Genomic DNA, 16560 nt, shown 5'->3' with positions numbered 1-16560 from the left:
GTGCTCATCACAATGCTACTACATAACTGTCTAATAAATGTAAACTGAAAATGAATAATTCATTAATCACACTGTATTAATTACCAAAGGCACGCACAAAAACAAAAGGTCTAGAGAAGATATAAACTGCATTTGATAGGTTGAAATGTTCAGAACGCCTTAAACCAGCAACGAAGTTTTCCCGGCGTTCGGTGACCACTTTACCAGCCCCACGGTGGCAGCAGCTTTGTGGCTATCTTCAGCCTGCCATCATTGCCAGGTGCCCTCTTCTCAAACACTCTGGAACCAGGTATGGGTATCCAATCACAGCAGAAACTGGAGTGTGTACCTGCACGTCGGCCCATGACAAACCCCACAGAGCAGCCCCCCAGCCCCAAAGAATAATGCCAACCCTGACGCTGAACAGCTGCTCCTGACAGAGGCACAGAGCGTCTTCTTGGACTGCTCTCCAATTCCAATGGAGCTACTGGGAGTGTGAAAAGGCCAAAGGGCAACAGGGTCCCTCTGTCATCCTGCCCCACTACAGGACAATGACCCAGACGGCCGTAGGAAGTTTGGCGCCCTCAAAGCTGATCAGGGTACCTGGGAGCCATCACTGCCATTTACTAAGTTGCTCACAGTTTCATATCTACTCATAGGCCTGGCATCACATCTTCCTGGACCCGGACAGTTTATTCACACATAAGGCAAACACAATGTATTTGATTATGAACTATATAAAAAGAGATAAAGGAAAGGGCAGATACTTAATAATGTCATAAATGTACGTTAGGGAATCCAACGTTAGGGAATCAAAGCCTTTATGGGGCAAAATGTGAAACTAAAACAGAGGAAAGCAGCCAGCAAGACCACGTGGTACTCCTTCAGCCTTTGAGAAAGGGAGGCAGGGAGGAATAACAGGGCAAGAAACCGCTGTTTAGGTCTTCTCCAGTACCAAGCCCCGTGACAGACGCTTTTACCTCATTAAATCCTCAAAACAGCCCTTGATAGGATTAGCCCCATTTGAAGATGAGGAGCCTAAGACTCAGAGAAATTCTGCAGCTTGCCTGGGGTTACTGGAATTGGAAATCAAGTCTGCCCAAACTCAAATGCTCTCATCCATAAGCCAAGCCTGCTGCTTCCCTGGCAGGATAACAGAATGCCACCAAATCCGATCACTACAATGATTATGAAGAGGCTCATTTAAGAACAAAGAGAAAAAGGAAACTTTTATGCATTGGGATACTGCTATCTTTCAAATCGTTTTTTCAATGAAAAAAATTAAATTGCAAGTGATTGTAATATAATAATCATTTAAAAGAGATGGGGAGAGTACCTCAGTTTTGGCTCAGGTCATGATCTCAGGGTTGTGAGACTGAGCACCATGTCGGGCTCTGAGCTGAGCGTGGAGCCTGCTTGGGATTCTCCCTCTCTCTCTCTCCCTCCCCTACCCCCCAAAAAAGATGAGAAAAAATTACCAATGAAGAAAAAGGAAAAAACTCTCACAAGAAGGCAATTCCAGATATCAGTGGCATTCACAACCCAGTCAATGACTTGAAAGTCAGCTCACCAATGCAGAGCCAGCACTGGTGGATATCCACAGCAAAGGAAGTGATGAGGCCTGACTTCAGATCATGTTTTAGTGTCCACGCATTGCTTGAAGACCTGAGGTCCCAACCAACTAGAGAGCCATTCACAGTGGCATAGGCCAGGACAGACTGGGCCCCGGAGTTGAAGTGATGCATATCCACGACACAGCCATCATCCTTCTGGTCTAGAATTCTAAAGAAATACACAAAGCAAAAGGTAGAGATTTTTCTAGTCACTGAAAACATAGCACAAGCCTCTATCTAAGATGAATTTATATTCTAACCACAGTCAAGAAATAACAAGTTTGACCCATCAAGTTAATGATACCGGGGGTATTTTTTAAAATAATTTCAGACTTACAGAAGAGTTGCAAAAACAGTACAGAGAATTCTTGTATGGCTTTCACCCAGCTTCCCCTCATGTTGATACCCTATATAACCATGGAAAATTTATCAAAACTAAGAAATTAATCTTGGTACAATACTAGTAAAATACAGAACATAATCGGATTTTTATTAGCTTCCCACTCGTGTCCTTTTACTGCTCCAGGATCCAAAACAAGATACCACATGGCATTTAGCTGTCGTGTGTCTATCTGACCCCAGTCTTTGTCTTTCCTGATTGTGACATTTTTCAAGACTACTTGTTATTTTATAGAATGTCCCTCTATTTGGGTTTGCCTCGTGTGTTCTCAAAAATAGACTCAGTTTATGCCTTACTGGAAAAACCACGAAATAACATCCTTCTCAGTCCATTTATGAGGAAGTACCTGATATTAATTAGAACATATTAGTGGTGATGTTAACCTTAATCATTTGGCTAAGGTGGTGTCTACCAAGATTCTCCACTGTAAAATTATTTTTCTATTTATAACTACTCAATCTTTGGGGCAAATACTTTTGAGACCATGTAAAAATCCTGTTTCTGCTTAAAGTTTTGTCAACAAATTTTAGGATCCTTTGATAGATCATACCTGTGGTGCTCTAATGGTGACTATTTCCCTCATTCCTTACGTAATTATTGATTAGAATTTTTCTATAAAAAAGAACTGTCACTTTTCCCCCCATTAATTTATTCATTTAGTTATTTATATCAGTATGGACTCATGGATATTTATCTTATTCTCTGAGTTGCAACTCAATACTATTATTATTGTTTTGTTGCTCAAGCTGGACCACAGGAAGCTCTCTTAGGTTGGCTCCAATGCCCTTTCAGTGTGCTTTGTTGAACCACTTCCTAACTTTCTGGCATCACGAGATACTCAAGACTCATCTTGTATTTTCACTGCCTAGCCCTGGAATGAACCAGTTCTCCAAGGAGTGCTGGTTCCTCTTGTGGGAGAATGGTATTTAAAGATTTCTTTATTAGAGAGAGAGAGCACACAAACATTGGGGGAGAGCACAGAGGGAGAGAGAGAGAAAGAGAGAGAATATCGAGCATCCTGCTGAGCACAGAGCCTGACACTGGGCTCAATCCCATGACCCTGAAGATCGTGACCTGAGCTGAAATCAAGAGTCGGACGCTCAACTGACTGAGCCCCCCAGGTGCCCGGGAGAATGGTGTTTAAAAACCAAGGTCTGTGTGCTCAATGTTCATTGCTATGGGCGGGGGGGGGTCCCCTGGGGGTCCCTGCTCCAGTCTCTTTCAATGGCCAGAGCTAGAAAATATGAGCTAGACACCTCATACCTACACCCATTATCTGTACTTCCATATCTTTGTATGTGTATGTGTGCATATGTATACAAACATACACACACACACATATATACACACATACGCATATACATGTATCATGAGTCCATACTGATACTGATACTGAGTCCATATTGATATCTACCCGGCACCAGGGTTCATTCTAGCCATCCCCTTTTCAATGATTTTTTATTATATTATGTTAGACACCATACAGTACATCCCCGGTTTCCGATGTAAGGCTTGATGATTCATTAGTTGTGTATAACACCCAGTGCACCATGCAATACGTGCCCTCCTTACTACCCATCACCGGTCTATCCCATTCCCCCACCCCCCTCCCCTCTGAGGCTCTCAGTTTGTTTCTCATAGTCCATAGTCTCTCATGCTTCATTCCCCCTTCTGATTACCCCCCCTTTCTTTATCCCTTTCTTCCCCTACTGATCATCCTAGTTCTTATGTTCCATAGATGAGAGAAATCATATGATAGTTGTCCTTCTCTGCTTGACTTATTTCACTTAGCATTATCTCCTCCAGTGCCGTCCATGTTGCAGCAAATGTTGAGAATTCGTTCTTTCTGATAGCTGAGTAATATTCCATTGTATATATGGACCACAACTTCTTAATCCAGTCATCTGTTGAAGGGCATCTCGGCTCCTTCCACGATTTAGCTATTGTGGACACTGCTGCTATGAACATTGGGGTGCATATGGCCCTTCTCTTCATTACGTGTGTATCTTTGGGGTAAACACCCAGTAGTGCAATGGCTGGATCATAGGGTAGCTCAATTTTTAACTTTTTAAGGGACCTCCACACTGTTTTCCAGAGTGGCTGTACCAACGTGCATTCCCACCAACAATGTAGGAGGGATCCCCTTTCTCCACACCCTCTCCAACAATTGTTGTCTCTTGCCTTGTCTATTTTTGCCATTCCAACTGGCGTAAGGTGGTATCTCAGTGTGGTTTTGATTTGAATTTCCCTGATTAGCCATCCTCTTTTCATATTTGTAATATGAATTTCTTCTTTCTTCAGCAGTGAGAAATCTGGCTCTCATTACCTAGATATTTACCTATTGTTCAACCTTAATATACAACTAAAGTAATGCTGGAGTTGATAAACCATATTCCTGGGAAAAACAACCAACTAGAACATAGTGTTTAAGTTCAGTTCCTTCTGTCATTTGCCTTGCAGTGTCCAATTAAACCACAGTCTTCCAAAGGTATTAGGTTGGCTTGTTTATTGCCCACACTCTTCAATGTGACTATAAGCTTCATCTATATAATAAGTAGACTGATTTGTCATAGATTGCATTCTAGCTTTCATCCTGTATCTGGGTTGATTTTTTTTTTTAGAGTAAAATTCACTCTTTGTGGTATCTAGTTCTGTGCATTACGACAGATGCACAGCCATGGATCTTCTACCACAGAACCACAAAGAACAAGTCCACACCCCAAAAATTATCTTGTGCAGCCCCTTTGTAGTCAACTCCTACCCCACCCCCAACCTGTGACTACCACTGATCTCAATTCCTCCCTAGTTGGAAACATACAATAAATAGCCTTTTGGGTCTGACTTCTTTCATTAGCAAAAAGGATTTAGGATTCATTGGTTGTTGCATTAATCAATAGTTTATTCCTTTCATTACCGATAATAAAAGTAGTAAGATAACACTGATTCCTTTTTATGCACTATTCCATTATATGAGTATGCCTATTTTCTTCAAGCTGAGGCATTTTTAAACTAAAAAGAATTGATAAACATATTGGCCAGCCTCCCTGACCAGCATATGTCCTGCTTCTGCAGCACACTCTATTTTAGTTTTATCTCTTAGATCAGGAGTCAGCAAACATTTTCTGTAACGAGCCAGACAGTAAATATTTCAGGCTTTGCAAGTCACATCTCTACTGCATATTCATTTTTTTACAATCTTTTAAAAACGCAAAAATCATTCTTAGCTTATGAGCCATAATGCAGGCTATAGTTTGCTGACCTCTGTGTCTTAGATAAACAACTATATTTACAAACATTCTAATAATGACTGTATTTCCCCTAGAGGGATGATGAAAAGTCCAAATGCCAAATAAAATGTGAAAAGGTGCTATAAATTCTAATTATTAAGAGGCATGACGAGAGTCAATCTGACTGAAAGAAGCAAACTTAAAAGAAAAGACTCATGGCAAGGTTTCTTTGGAGCAACTGCTATCAGGCAGAGTGAAATCTACTAAACGTTCTGGCACAATCTCTCATCTACGTATCAATGTTTGCTTACGGTAAAGACAATAACATCCATAGTGGAAAGTGCTATCGGCTGTGAGGTACCTGTGGGAGGAAGGTGCATGTCTCTGTGTGTGTCCTAACAGCACAGCTATCACAGAACACAACCTGCCAACAGCTGTTGGTTAAGTTCCATGGAACTCAGTAGTTATACTGTTACACAGTCATCCTCTGCTGAAACAATTTTAAAGAAAACTGGCAGGTATTTTTTAGTTAAAAACAATATGTAATATGTCCTAGACAAAGGCTGCCCAAATCTGTTCAGTGAATGTATTAAACATAATGCATATTTTTAACTGTAAGGGCTAAACAAAATTATAAACAAACAATAAAATAACATAAACAATAAAATCCTAGACGATCCAACATACATCCTTTCCCTCCTTAGCTGCCCCAACCGCCGTGTCTTATAATCCTTGTAAGTATAAAAATCTACTCACTCTGCTTTCTTCCTGTGGGATCTACCCCCTCTGCTGCCAGGCCCTTCTCGACCACCCTGCTTTGGCTGGCTAACTTACATCTCTGGTCTCCCCTCCCCCAGGCCTCCTTCCCTATCGCCGGCACGCTGGCTCCCCCTGTCCCTGTACCATGGGCACATTATCACACTGCAACTGGAATCACCTGTTAACTGGTCTGCTTCTTCCATTAGGCTGTAGCATCTTAGCCTAATAGATCTTATTTGTATTTGGCATCCTTGGTGTGTAGCACATACTGGTCAGTTGAAAACTTGTTCTGCTTTATCTTTAAACATTTTACCCTGTGTTTAATCTGTGGGCAACCACAATTTATATGAAATAAATTCTCAGATAAAACCAGCCAGTATTTCGTTTTACAATGATAAGCAAATCATTTGACTAAAAGCAGCACTCCATGTTCCTTCCCATCAACTTCAGACATTTTAATGCCAAGTGACAAAATGCTGACAACGTTTTGAGTTTCCTTTAATGAAGAACATTCACATTCTCAAAATCAGCCAGCCAGAATTATGCTTTTTGTAGCTGAGACAGAAGATCCAACTGATAATTAGGTTATTCAGATTCCAGACTGGGATGAGCCACAAGTTCAAAGCCGCCCTTCTGACCTTTGGCAGAAAGAAGATAGGCAGACATAGCTTTCTGAAACTAACTGCATCTGACAAATATGAGCTGAAACACAGTTTTATTTATTATTTATTTCATGTGCTAAAACAAAGTACAAACTAATAGGCCCTCAGTTGATCCAAACTACACTGGCAAGGTAGGATTAAATTACCCTGGTGCACTAAATGCAGTTAAAAAAAAACAAAAGATAGATACCTGCTTTGCAGAGGCTGAATCTTAGGAGACTTGGGCAGCTTAGAAGCTTCAATCGCAAGAAGCTGGACAGCACAGTTGTCAGACGCAATGGCTAAGTAGTGGGACCCCTGGCAGAATGTAAGCGTCTTGACACGTCCTCCAATTCGGCTGTATGTAAGAGTAGATCTGCACAAAAGAAAACAGAACGCATTTCTGCAAGGGCCACAAGAGCATTATTATTGCTATTATTCAATAAATATCCACATGGCTGTTGAGCAACAAAATTACTACTTTGAGGTCTGTTTTACCTCCTTGCTCTCCTAACAAATCTTAGACTCCTGCTCAAAAGCATTGGCACAAAATCAACTTTTCATATTTTTAAATGGCCATCCCCACACACTTCTCTCCTGTCACAGAAGAACTGTCCATCCTTTCCAACTGGAGCTCCCATTCTTAGTGCCCTCATCCAGCTTTCCTTTCACTCTTGCAATACCTTAAGCCCTTTTCTTACCTATTCTGCAATTCCTGGGATGCAGCCTGACGCAGCAGGAAAAGCACTGGCTTTGGAATGACTAGTTCCAGCACGGACCACCCATATGACCATGGTCAAGCCACTTACTCTGCTGTGTATCAGTTTACTCATCGACAAAACAGGACTGCCCTGACTTCTCTACTTGGAACACAGTGGAGCTCAAATAATAAGTAAATAATAAAACACTCATAAATGCAAAATATTTATTATAATATTCAGTCTTTCCCACACACATACTGACGTCTCAAGCTACTTCCCTTTCTCAAATTCACTGCCAAACTTCTTGAATAGATGAACTACACAGGGTGCCTCCCATGATCACCAATTCCCTTTCAATACCTTCAGTACCTCCTTCATAAGGTGCATACTCATCCTTCTACAGGGCCATACTTCTGAAAGATCACAAGCCCCTAATCACCAAATTTATTCATCTCCATCTTTTCTATTTGTTTCATTTTATTATGCAAGCTAATACATACTATAAAAAATTATCAAAACTACAGAAAAGAATAGGGAAAAGTAAAAACATTTATAATTCTATCACCCAGAAACACTATTAACATTTTGTTATATAACCTACCAAAGGGTTTTCTATGCATATTACAATATATTCATATTTGCTTTTTAAATAAATATGGAATGATATGTTGAATTTTTTTATTAATCATTATTCTCTAGTTTACTTTTTCTTAATCACAGCTTTGTTGGGACATGATACCATAAGGTATAATATTTTACAGTGTATAATTCCATGATTTTTAGTATGTTAACAGAATTTTGCGTAAATCATCAGTGTCTGATTCTATATTTTCATCATTCCTAAGAAACCCAAAAAGGAAACCTCACATCCATTAGCATTCACTCCTCTTTTTCCTCTCCTGCCAGCCCCCGGAAACAAATTTGCTTAAGTTTTCTATGAATTTGCCCATTCTGGAGATTTCTTTGAACGCAGTCATATAATATGTTGCCTTTTGTATCTGGCTTCTTTCACTTAACAAAGTGTTTTCAAGGTTCATCCATTCCTTTTTACAGCCAAGTATTATTCCTTTCTGTGGAATACCACATTTTCTTTATCCATTCATCAGCTGATGAACATTTCTGCTGTTTCTGCCTTTTAGCTATTATGAATAATGCCGCTGTAAACGTTTGTGTGTAAGTCTTTGGACACACTTAAACATAGTGCCTCCAGGGACCCAACCAATATGGTAGATGAGTCAGGAGAAAAAGGAATACCAGTACCGCACAGTCTCTTGCATTTGTTTGCTCTCTCTCTCCCTCTACTATTGAGATATAATTTACCTATCATGAAATTCACTCTTTTAAAGAGACTGACAGTTGTAGTCACTAAGTTTTGTAACCATTACCATTATGTAATTCAAGAACATTTATACCACCCCAAAAAGAAACCCTGTACCCGTCAGCAGTCACTCCCCAATCCTCCATTCCCCCAGCTCCTGCCAACTATGGATAGTCCTTGACTTACAATTTTTCAACTTCATGATAGTATAAAAGCAACAGCCATTCAGTTGAAACTGTACTTCAAACTTCGAATTTGATCTTTTCCTTGCTAGTGACACACCATACGATCTAGCTCACCAGCAGCAGGGAGCCACAGCTCCCAGGCAGCCACATGATCACAAGGGTAAAAAAACAACACACTTACAACCATTATGAACCCCTACAACTGTTCTTTCTTTTGGTATTCAATAAATTACATGAGATATTCAATGCTTTATTATAAAATGGGCTTTGTGTTAAATAATTTTGCCCAACTGTAGGCTAATGTAGGCTTAGCACATTGGCTAAGCTATGGTGTTTGGCAGGTTAGGTGTATTGAATGCATTTTGACTTGAGGTATTTTCAACTTACAGTGGTTTTATCATGACATAACCCCATCATAAATCAAGGAAGATCTGTACTAATCTACTTTCTCTGTCTCTGTGGATTTGCCTATTCCAGATATTTCATATAAAGGGAATCATACAATATGCTAGCTGATCTCTGAATCGGGCTTCTTTCACTTAGCATGTCTTCAAGGTTTATCCATGTTGTAGCATGTGTATTTCACTCTTTTTTGTGGCTAAATAATAACTCCATTGTATGGAGGATACACCACATTTTGTTTGTCCACTCAACAGCTTGCAGGCATTGTGGTTTCCACTCTTGGGCTATTATGAATAATGCTGCTGTGAACACGTGTGTACAGATTTTTGTGTGAACAAATGTCTTCAACTGTCTTGGGTTTATACCTACGAGTGGAATCGAGGGGTCATTATTAGGTAACTCTGTGTTTAGCATTTGAGAAACTGCCAAAACTATTTTCCACAGTTACTGCACCATTTTACATTCCTACCAGCAACGTATAAAGGTACCAGTTTCTCCACATTCTCTCCAGCACTTGTTATTGTCTTTTTGATAACAGCCATTCTAGTCGGTGTGAAATGTTACCTCACTACAGTTTTATTTGCATTTCCCTAGTGACTAATCATGTGGGACAGCTTTCTGTATGTTTCCTGGTCCTCTGTGGAGAAACATCTATTTGAATCCACTATTTTTTAATTGTCCTCTTATTGTTGAGTTGAAAAAGCATATATACATATTCTGTATATTTATATTTACAAGTATTTCTCTTGTTCTGGGGGTTGTCCTTTCACTTTTTTGACAGTGTCCTTTGAAGCATAAATGTCTGTAGTTTTGATGAAGTCTCACTTATCTATTTTTTTTCTTTTGTCACATGTGCTCTTGAGGTTATATTTCAGAAACTCTTGCCATAAAGCAAATCTGGAAGTGTGAGTTCTCCATCTTTGTTCTTCCAAGAGTACTTTGGCTATTTAAGTCATTTGCATTTCTTTATGAATTTTAGAATCAGGGCGTCAATTTCTGCAGAAAGGCTGGTAATTTCATAGGGATTGCATTGAATGGGTACATCCATTTGGGGAGGACTGCTATCTTAACAATGTTAAGTATTCCATTAAATGAACACAGCATGAACGTAAGATGTATTTCCATTTATTGAGATCTACAATTTCTTTCAATGATGTTTTTATGGTCTTCAATATACTATAGTTCTCAGTACTTTTTTGATAAATTTATTCATAAGTATTTTCTTTTTGATGCTATTGTAAATGGAATTGTTTTCTTAATTTCACCTTTAGATCATTCATTGTTAGCACACAGAAATGCAATGTTTTATTCTATATACAAATACAGCATCATCTTGTATTCTGCAACTTTGCTGAACTCATTTGTTAGTTCTAAGAGGTCTTTCTTTTCATTGCTTAAGATACTCTATAAACAAAATTATGCTGTATGCTAATTTAGTTCTACTTCTTTCTTTCTAATCTGTAGGCCTTTTACTTCTTTCCCTTATCTAATTGCCCTAAAACCTCCAGGAAGTGGCAAAAGCGGACATCCTTATCCGGTTCCTCATCTCAGGGGGAAAGCTTTCAGTCTTTCACCATTAAGTATGATATCACAGTTATGGGTTTTTTGTAGATGTCCTTTATCAGTTCTCATCTATTACTAGACTGAATTGTTTTTAATCATAAAACAGTGTGAGATTTTGTCAAATGCTTTCTGTTGAGATGATCACTTGGTCTTTATCCTTTGTTCTATTAACAGGATATATTCCTTATTGATTTTCATATGTTGAACAAGGTCTGCAGTCTTGGCATCAACTGAACTTGGTCATGGTATATAATCATTTTAATATGCTGGACTCAGTTTACTAGTATGTAGTGTAGGATTTTTATGCTTATAATAATCATGGGTATTCGTGTATTGTTTTCTCTTGATGTATCTGTCTGGTTACGGCATCAGGTAATATTGGCCTTACGGAATGAATTAGGAAATGTTCCCTCATCTGTTTTTTGGGAAGAGTTTTGAAAGATGAGTGTTATTTCATTAAATGAGGCCTGGGCTTTTCTTTGTGGGAATTTTTTTTAAATGACTAATTAAATCTTTTTGTTATAGGTCTATTCAGATTTTCTATTTCTTCTTGAGTATTTTAAAGATTTTTATTTATTTGTTTGAGAGAGAGAGAGAGCAGAGTGAGAGAGCACAAACAAGGGGGAGGGGCAGAGGGAGAGAAGGAGACTCCCCACTGAGCAGGGAGACCGGAGCCTAAGGCAGACACTCAACCAATTGAGCCACCCAGGCGCCCCTCTTCTTGAGTCATTTTTGACAGCTTTTGTCTCTCTAGGAATTTGTCCATTTCATCTAGATTATTTGTTGACATATAATTGTTCCAGTATTTTTGTCATAATTCCTTTTATTACGTGTCATGTCAGTAGTAATGCCCCCTCTCTCATTCCTAATTTTAGTAATTTGAGTCCTCTCTCTTTTTTATATTGGTTACTGAAGAAAAAGTTTGACAATCTTGATCTTTCCAAAGAATAAATTTTGCTTTTGTTGATTTTTCTTTATTTCCCCTTTAGTTTTTATTATTTCCTTCCTTCTAGTTGCTTAGGGTTTACTTTACTCTTCTTTTACTAGCTTCCTAAGGTTAAGGCTAAGTTATTGATTTAAGATCTTTCTTGTTTTTAAATATAGATGTTTACAGCTATAAATTTCTCTCTAAATACTCCTTTAGCTGCATTCCATAAGTTTTGGCATGTTGTGTTTTCATTTTCATTCATCTCAAAGTATTCGCTAATTTCCCTTTGAACTACTGGTTATTTAGCCATGTGGTGCTTAATCTCCACAAATTTGTCAATTTCTCAAACCTTTCTGTTACTGATATCTAGCTTCATTCCACTGTGGTTAGAGAACATACATGTTGATATGTTTCAATGCTTTTAAATTTACTGAGGCTTGTTTTATGGCCTCATATGTGGTTTAATCTGGAAAGTGTTCCATGTGCACTTGAAAAGAATTTGTGTTCTGCTACTGTTGGGTGGAGTGTTCTATTAAAATCTTTAGATCTGGTTCATTTGTAGTGTTGATTAAATCTGCCATTTTCTTTGTTGATCTTATGCCTACTTGTTCTATCCATACTGAAAGCAGAGTACTCAAGTCTCAACTATTATTGAATTACCTTACTTTTCCCTTTAATTTTGTTAGTTTTTGCTTCATTTGGGGGATGTGTTATCAGGTACATATGTTTGCAAATTGTTATGTTTTCCTGATGCACTGACTCTTCTATCATTATAAAACGTCCTTATTTATCTATAGTAGCAATTTTTGTCTTAAAGCTTATTTTGTCCAATATTAATATAGCTGCTCCAGCTCTCTTTTTGGTACTGTTTACATGGTGTATCCTTTTACTTTCAACCAACTTGTGTACTTGAATCTAAAGTGCATCTCTTATACATGGGCCATAGCAACATTTTTCTAAGCTATGTCTCCTGAGACAAGGGAAACAAAAGCAAAAATAAACTATGGGGATTACATCAAAATAAAAAGCATCTGCACAGCAAAGGAAACAATCAACAAAACTAAAAGACAATCTGCTGAATGGGAGAAGATATTTGCATATGACATATCTGCTAAAGGGTTAGCATCCAAAATATATAAAGACTTCTACAACTCAACACCAAAACCACAAATAATCCAATTAAAAAATGGGCAGAAGACATAAACAGACATTTTACCAAAGAAGACATACAGATGGCCAACAGATACATGAAAAGATGTTCAACATAACTCATCATCAGGGAAATGCAAATCAAAACCACTATGAGATATCCCCTCATACCTGTCAGAATGCCTAAAATCAAAAACACAAGAAACAACAAGTGTTGGTGAAGATGGGAAGAAAAAGGAACCTTCATACACTTTTGGTGGGAATACAAACTGATGCAGCCACTGTGAAGAACAGTATGGAGGTTCCTCAAAAACTTAAAAATTGGATTACCCTATGATTCAGGAATTGCACTACTGGGTATCCACCCAAAGAATATGAAAACACTAATTCAGGGGCGCCTGGGTGGCACTGTGGTTAAGCATCTGCCTTCGGCTCGGGGCGTGATCCTGGCGTTATGGGATCGAGCCCCACATCAGGCTCCTCCGCTATGAGCCTGCTTCTTCCTCTCCCACTCCCCCTGCTTGTGTTCCCTCTCTCTCGCTGGCTGTCTCTGTCACATAAATAAATAAAATCTTTAAAAAAAAAAAAAAGAAAACACTAATTCAAAAAGATATATACTCCCCTACGTTTACTGCATTATTTACAATAGCCAAAATATAGAAGTAGCCCAAGTGTCCATTGATAGATGAATGGATAAAGATGTGGTATATATACACAATAGAATATTACTCATTTCAAAGAATGAACTCTTGCCATTTGCAACGATATAGATGGATCTAAAGAGTACAATGCTAAGTGAAATAAGCCACTCAGAGTAAGACAAATACCATATGATATCATTCATATGTGCAATTTAAGAAACAAAACAAATGAACAAAGAAAAAAAGGGGACAAACCAAAAACACAGACTCTTAACTACAGAGAAGTGATGATTACAAGGGAGGGGGAATGGGTGAAATAGGTAAAGGGGATTAAAAGTACATTTATCACAATGAGCACTGAGTAATATACTTAGAATTACTGAATCACTGTACTGTACACCTGAAACTAAGATAACACTGTATGTTAACTATACTGGAATTAAAAATTTTAAAACTGAATAAATAAATAAAAATAAAGTGTGTCTCTTGTAAACAGCACATAAGTCATATCATTTTTTTATACTTTCTGCCAACACTGCCTTCTGATTACATTTATATGATTACCAATAAGGTAAGGCTTATGTTTGACATTTTGCTATTTGTTTTTTCTGTCTTGCACAGGTTTTGTTGTTACTGTTGTATTCCTCCACCACTGCCTTCTTTTGTGTTAAAAATGTATTTTCTAGTACACCATTTTAATTTCTTTGTTGTTTCTTATACATGTTTTTGAAAGGTTTTTTCCCTGGGAAATACATTTGTTATCTAATCAGATTAATACCAATTTCATTAATACACAAAAACTTTGCTTCAGAAGTTCCTTGTTCCTTCCTCCCTCTTCTGTACTATTATTGTCACATAAATTCTATATTTATATACTACAAGCCCATAGACACAATTTTATAATTATTTACGTGATCATCTTTTAAATAAGACAACAGGCTATAAAAGAGTTATAAAAATAATTTGTACTGTCTTTGTTTTTTCATGTGGATTCAGGTTACTGTCTCATGTCCTTTCCTTTCAGCACAAAAAACACCTTTAAGTATTTCATTTAGGGAAAATCTCCTAGTAATAAATTCCCTGTTTTTAATGACCTCTCCTTTGTTTTTGGAGGACAATTCTGCTGCATATAGCATTTTCAGTTGACAGTCTTTTTCTTTCAACACTTCGAATATGTCATCTCACTGACTTCCAGTCTCCATCATTTCAATGAAATGTCAGCTATTAATCTTATTAAGGATCCCCTGTATGCAGTAAGTCCCTTATCTCTCACTGCTTTCAAGATTCTGTCTTTCAACAGTTTGCTCATCTTGTGTCAAGTATGGCTCTCTTTGATTTTCATCCTACTTGGGAGTTCACTGAGCTGCTTAAATATGCAGATTAATGTTTTCCACCAAATCTGGGGAGTTCTTAGCCAGTGATTCTTCAAATACTCTTTCTCCTCCTTTTTCTCTCTCCTCACCTTCCAGGACTCCTACTATGTGTATCTTAGCACACGTGGTGTTCTGCACGCCTATGAAGCTCTGTTCATTTTTCTTTACTCTTTTTTAGTTTTTGTACCTCGGACTGAATAATGTCAACTGATCAACCCTCAGCTGATTTTTTCTCTTGCCAGCTGAAATCCGTTCAGCCTTTCTTGTGAATTTTTCATTTATTTCACTTATTTCATTATTTCAGTTATTTCACTTTTCAACTCCAGAATTTCTATCGATCACTTCTATCTCTTTATTGATATGGATATTTGGAGACATTTTCTTAATTTACTTTTAATTCTTTAAACACGGTTTCTTCAATTCTTTGAAAATATTTTTAATAGCTAATTTAAAATCTTTGTCTAGTAAGTCCAATATCTGAGATTATGGAGGAACAGTTTCCATTGACTTTTTTTCCTGTATATAAACCATACTTTCCTGTTTCTTTTCCTGACCTGCAATTTTTTGTTCAAAACTAGATATTCTAATGTGCCAATTTTGGAAATAATATTCCAAGGCTATTGCTGTTTATTTAGTGACTCCTCTTGGATTAATTCTCTAAAGTCCATATTCTTTCTCATGTGTAGCCACTAAAGTCTTTGTTCAGTTAACTTAGTGGTCGGCTAATGACTACACAGACATTTCCTTTCCTTACATGCCTTGAAATGAAAAGCATTCTAGCCTTTGTTGAGGTTCTCTGTGTTTGCAAGACACCTTCAAGAAGGCAGCTTACAACTCTGCCTCATCTTTCATTTCCTGCTTGCAAAGTGTCTCAAGGTCAGCCAGAGGCAAGAACTCGGGGTCTTCTCAGTTCTTTCTTGGGCATGCATACAATACATGCATACTATACATGCATGTGGCCTTATAGATACCCATGAATATGTCTGAACTTTTCAAAGGCCCCTACAGATATATCATTCCCTAGTTCTTCCTTATAAGTTTTTTGTTAGTCTCTTGTTAGCTACAATTGGTAATGCCACCTCAGGCTGCAATGTTAACAAACAGCATTGATAATTTCAACAAATGTCCTGTGGGCAGAGTTTTTCTCAAAGAACAGGATGAGTCAGATCAAATAAAGATAGATCCTGAGAATGGAGCTTTCAGCAAGGTGGCAGAAAGGTCAAATAGTGACAATTCCCTAGAAATGGGGCTTTTGGCCATTATGACCCCTCCGGTCACTACTAAGCTGCTGGTTTTCAGGGCTACCACAGTTGTGGGACTTTGAGTTTCAAAGCCACTGAACAGCATGATAAAAGACTGGGGGACTATTAGTTTTCAAAGCTACTGCACTGCTTGGTAAAAGGGGATAAAATTAGGGAACACATGGCTCACTGTTCTGAAAGCTGATTTTCTTAAAGAATGCTCTTCAGACTAATGCAGGACTTAATTTCTAGAGTTCTGAAAAAGTTGATATTGACAGTATCTACCAGTGTTCTATTTTTATTAAAGAGATTTTTAGAAATCCTTACTTGATCATTCCAAAAACAGAAACCCTACATGAGTTCTTAAACCTACTTTCTTACACGACATATCAACATATTTTATATCAAAAAACTTATTCCCGCAACATCACTTTTGTATT

General features: G+C 37.9%; 1 protein-coding gene across 5 annotated transcripts in view; it reads right to left on the bottom strand.

Annotated features, from left to right (window-relative positions):
* Positions 1–16560, bottom strand: part of PIK3R4 (phosphoinositide-3-kinase regulatory subunit 4) — a 201527-nt gene that overhangs the window by 5839 nt on the left and 179128 nt on the right. For all 5 annotated transcript variants that reach the window (XM_057315960.1, XM_048216222.2, XM_057315961.1 and 2 more), the window contains 2 exons: positions 6831–6995; positions 1550–1761 (listed from right to left, as the gene is read on the bottom strand). In XM_057315960.1, the coding sequence (XP_057171943.1) occupies positions 1550–1761; positions 6831–6995 (377 nt within the window). The remainder of the gene's footprint in view (positions 1–1549; positions 1762–6830; positions 6996–16560) is intronic.

This window comes from Ursus arctos, unplaced genomic scaffold (genome assembly GCF_023065955.2).
Source record: "Ursus arctos isolate Adak ecotype North America unplaced genomic scaffold, UrsArc2.0 scaffold_20, whole genome shotgun sequence".
NCBI classification, from domain to species: Eukaryota; Metazoa; Chordata; class Mammalia; order Carnivora; family Ursidae; genus Ursus; species Ursus arctos.
This window is presented reverse-complemented; position numbering and strand designations above follow the sequence as displayed.